Source organism: Prunus mume, linkage group LG1 (assembly GCF_029339155.1).
Source record: "Prunus mume cultivar Tortuosa linkage group LG1, ASM2933915v1, whole genome shotgun sequence".
Lineage (NCBI taxonomy): Eukaryota > Viridiplantae > Streptophyta > Magnoliopsida > Rosales > Rosaceae > Prunus > Prunus mume.
This window is the reverse complement of record NC_142698.1, coordinates 28,264,137-28,267,875: the sequence shown is the minus strand read 5'-3', so window position 1 is coordinate 28,267,875 and position 3,739 is coordinate 28,264,137. Positions and strand designations below refer to the sequence as shown.

General features: G+C 37.9%; 1 protein-coding gene across 1 annotated transcript; it reads right to left on the bottom strand.

Annotated features, from left to right (window-relative positions):
• Positions 1-1,703: 1,703 nt before the first annotated feature.
• LOC103325904 (Ribosomal L18p/L5e family protein) lies at positions 1,704-3,498 on the bottom strand. Its single transcript, XM_008228095.3, has 2 exons — positions 3,294-3,498; positions 1,704-2,119 (listed from the first exon to the last, which is right to left on the bottom strand). Exon 2 carries the CDS (start codon positions 2,105-2,107, stop codon positions 1,724-1,726), a length of 384 nt encoding a protein of 127 aa, XP_008226317.1. The 5' UTR covers positions 2,108-2,119; positions 3,294-3,498; the 3' UTR covers positions 1,704-1,723.
• Between the last annotated feature and the right edge of the window lie 241 nt (positions 3,499-3,739).

Below are 3,739 nucleotides of genomic sequence, written 5' to 3'. Positions count from 1 at the left end.
AAGTCTCAAGGGTAAAAATACAGAAAGTGTCAATGGAAAGAAGCTTATCCCTTTGCCATATTAATATTTTTATCCAAAAATTAAAATTATTGAGCAAGACCCAAAGGGTAGTCATCATTAGATGAGATGCTAATCTCTCTTAAGAGTTCAAAGACAAAAAAAGATGGCTCAATTTTCTTTAATCTTCACACTTGATCACATCATTTGAGGGACAGAAAGTAGGCTTAATGAATATACTAGCTCTCTTTGTAGATAGGCGTTGTACAATTGAATGCTTTAGAAAAGTAAAACCATGACATGAGAAAGGAGTCTTTTCTTTTGTAGCCAAATTTCAAAGTTCTCTGACACTTTTTTCCTTTCCATATAATTGCATGCTTAGAAAAAAAGACCCTTCATTAGACCATCAAATTGAATTAGGTGCGTTTGAATTTAAATGTATGATCCATGTTGATGTCTAGTAAAATGACGTTATCAAGGAGTGATAAAAACGGAATAAGAAAAAACAAAAATGCGTTTCTGTTCAGATAGAAAGCAAACACCCTTCATTATCAATTTCCAAACACCTAATGCATTTTGATGGAACTGCTAGTTTTGGTTTTTCTTAATTGCTGAACCTAAATGTGACCATTTGACACAAGATATCATATCTTGTCCACAAGATACGAAGGTAAAATCAAATTGATTTTCATCTACATACCGACAGTCAAGCTTTTTAAAGTTGGCAAAAGTCCTCCCCAAGAACTCCACTCACTATGAATAAATAGTCATGGAAACTCAGGACAAAAAATATATAATTGAATAAAGAAATAAGGGAATTTCATGGCAATGGATAATATTAAATTTTCAGGTGAAGCATATATGGCTCATATGTAATTAAATTTGTAATTTCTCCTTATTTAACAGAATGATCATCCACCAACAAGAAAGAGACACCTTGTCACTTGTCATATGAAGATCCTCAGGGATTTGCTGGTAAAGGGTAGTTGCTAATAACACCTCAAACTTCTAGCCCAAGTTCAACCCGACTTCGAATGATGTTTTTGGTAGACTTTGAATACTTGAACCAATTGCGTTGACAAGAATAAAAGGTCTCTCTCCGTAATGGGATAATGGTCCCAAGGTTAGGCAAGTTATCTTTTAAAAAAAAAAAAAAAAAATACAAGCCATATTGAGGAGGAGAGTAATCGAACATAGGACATCGGGTGCAAAGATAAATGATGTTAACCACTTCATCTACAATCAACTTGCCTTGGGCGAGTTATCTATCCTTACAGTTTCTTGGTAGCAGCCCCTAAGCTAGAGAATGCCATTATAAGACTTGTATTAGAAGCATTTGGAAACCCGAGCAAAATTAAACTGTTGCATGTTTTCGATTTTTGTGGCCAATTCAATCCAGCTATAAGATCATTTTCTCTATATTCAGCACCCTGACTAGCACAACAGCTAAACGGAAGTGGGAAAAAGTTGGAAAGAACAAACTGGTCTTAATAATTATCTGCAAGAAAGATGAGAGGAAGCAAACATGAAAATGACAGAATTTATGGGCTGTTTCTATGGCTATGCACAGAAAATTTCCAAGTGGTTCTGGTTTTGCAGGAATGCAATGCAGTATAATTTGCTGGTGTGAGCAATAAAAAGGAGCTCATGGCCTCCTCCTTACTTTGTCATAAGAAATATATAGTTCAGCATTTAGACACAAGGAGTGCAAACAAGAGATTTCTTATTAGTAACTTGGTCGAGATGTATTTTCATCGTTATCATCAAGAATGAGTTTGACGCCATTGTTCTTAAGAGCATTGACAATAGCCCAAATCTTGGTGCGGTTCTTAAAACCCTTCTTCTCAAGTTCATTATTTACATTAACGTGAATCCCTCGTCCCTGCCCCTGGTCAAGACCATCCACCTTGAGTCTCTTAGCCAACACCTCTCCAACAACTGACGCTGCCTTTGCATTGCAAGACCGACCACACTCAAGCGAGCCCTTGATTGAATGTTCAATGGTAGATGCTGATGTAACAATCCGGCCATTGTTTCTGTCCACCACGTTTGCTGTAATGTACTTCAAGGATATGAACAGCCGCAGTACATACCGCTTCACAACCGTCATTCCTAGGCAGTCCTGATGTTTTATTGATAAGATACATTAATAAAAGCCAATTGGATATGAAACTATATTATGAGGAAGAAATAAAGTACTAACATTTATGTACCAAAAGAAAATACTAACGCTGTGGTATTCAACTCTCCCAGAATGGTGTGGAGATATAATCCTAAATATCCCCCTTCGGCATGTTCTAACCAATATTCATTTAAGCTGCTAACAACACAGTGACAATACACTTGCATCAAACTGGTAGCAACTTGAACCCACTTTTCGTCAAACATGTACAACCAAAGACCTATTGCTTCTACACACTCAACCGTTACAAAATCTTTCAAAGACTTATGGCTAAACAGTTCATTGTTGTAGGCCTGTTTGCCACAATGCATAGGAGCAAATAAATTCACGTTCCCAGAATTACCAGTTCAGATGCATCTCAATAGAAAATTGGTAGCAATCAGTTTGATTCCCACTTAATTTTTGACTCTCACTCCCACAAGAAAACAATCGTTACTGCAACCCTCAAACAATTACGCATGCTAAGTTGCTCCCAACCTCAAGAGCTTTACAAGGATACTGATTGTTAGTGTTCAGTGGTTGTAAGACTATCTTTGTAGCAGGGTCGATGATTGTAGACAGGGCAAAGCAACTATATCAATACTCTCAGAGGGATTCTTCCATGACACTACTTGAAATGAAGTGATTATGAAAACTATTTTGCTATGCTTCCAACAGAACAATTTCATGGTTATTGCCTCAAAAATTACAGCCAGTACATTCCAATAAGAACACACTTATATTTCATTTCCATATCCAATGCACACACCCAGTTCAATAAAAGCAAATGGTCAGCCAACTGTAAAACTACGCAAGAACATGCTCAATTCATTCAATGGAAAAGTCCTAGCTCAGCCAATATGCAACAGATATACTCTTGTGAAATTCGTGGGACGCCCAATATGCCTAAATTTACCCATCAAATGGCTTCACTATAAAGGCGTAACAATAATAATACGAAAAAGATTTCAAGCAGCTAGACATTATCTCTTGCTATCAAACCTCCAAACTCTAGAAAGAAGGCTCTACACTACAGATTCTAACTTCAACTCAAACAGTAAATCGTTCACCTCCCTATGAATTTCGATCTGGAACGAAAGATTTAACGACTCAGTTCCAGAGGAGAGAACAGTACCTGATAGACGACGTCGCTGCTACAGAACACTACCTGACCGCCGACAGCACACGAGCAATCGAGGGCACATGAGGGAGAGTGCTATAGCTGATGAGCCCACGTTTGATTCTTGGTCTCTTGGAAGATATTGGGTTCGGAGAGGATTTTTTTGGACGAATGGATTCGAAGAGGTGGGATGCGTGATAAATGGATAGGCGTAAGAGCAGTTCCAGTGGATAGCTCAGCCGAGGCAAAAGGTCCCTTGGTCTCCCAAAATCAGCTCCAGCGGTGACATCCAGCCCGCGCAAGAGCTGGGTCCATAAGCTCGTGCAAGGCCCAAGACAAGATAGGCCGAGCTGCTGTCTGAGAACAATGACGTCAGTGAAGAAATTTTTTTTTTTTTAAATTGAAACAAATTCTGAAAAATTACCAACAAATTCAAATTTTTTTATTTTTATATATACACT

Bases quoted from the DNA above. Each gene is read 5' to 3' on its own strand.
- LOC103325904 (XM_008228095.3), bottom strand. From the start codon at position 2,107: ATGACGGTTGTGAAGCGGTATGTACTGCGGCTGTTCATATCCTTGAAG.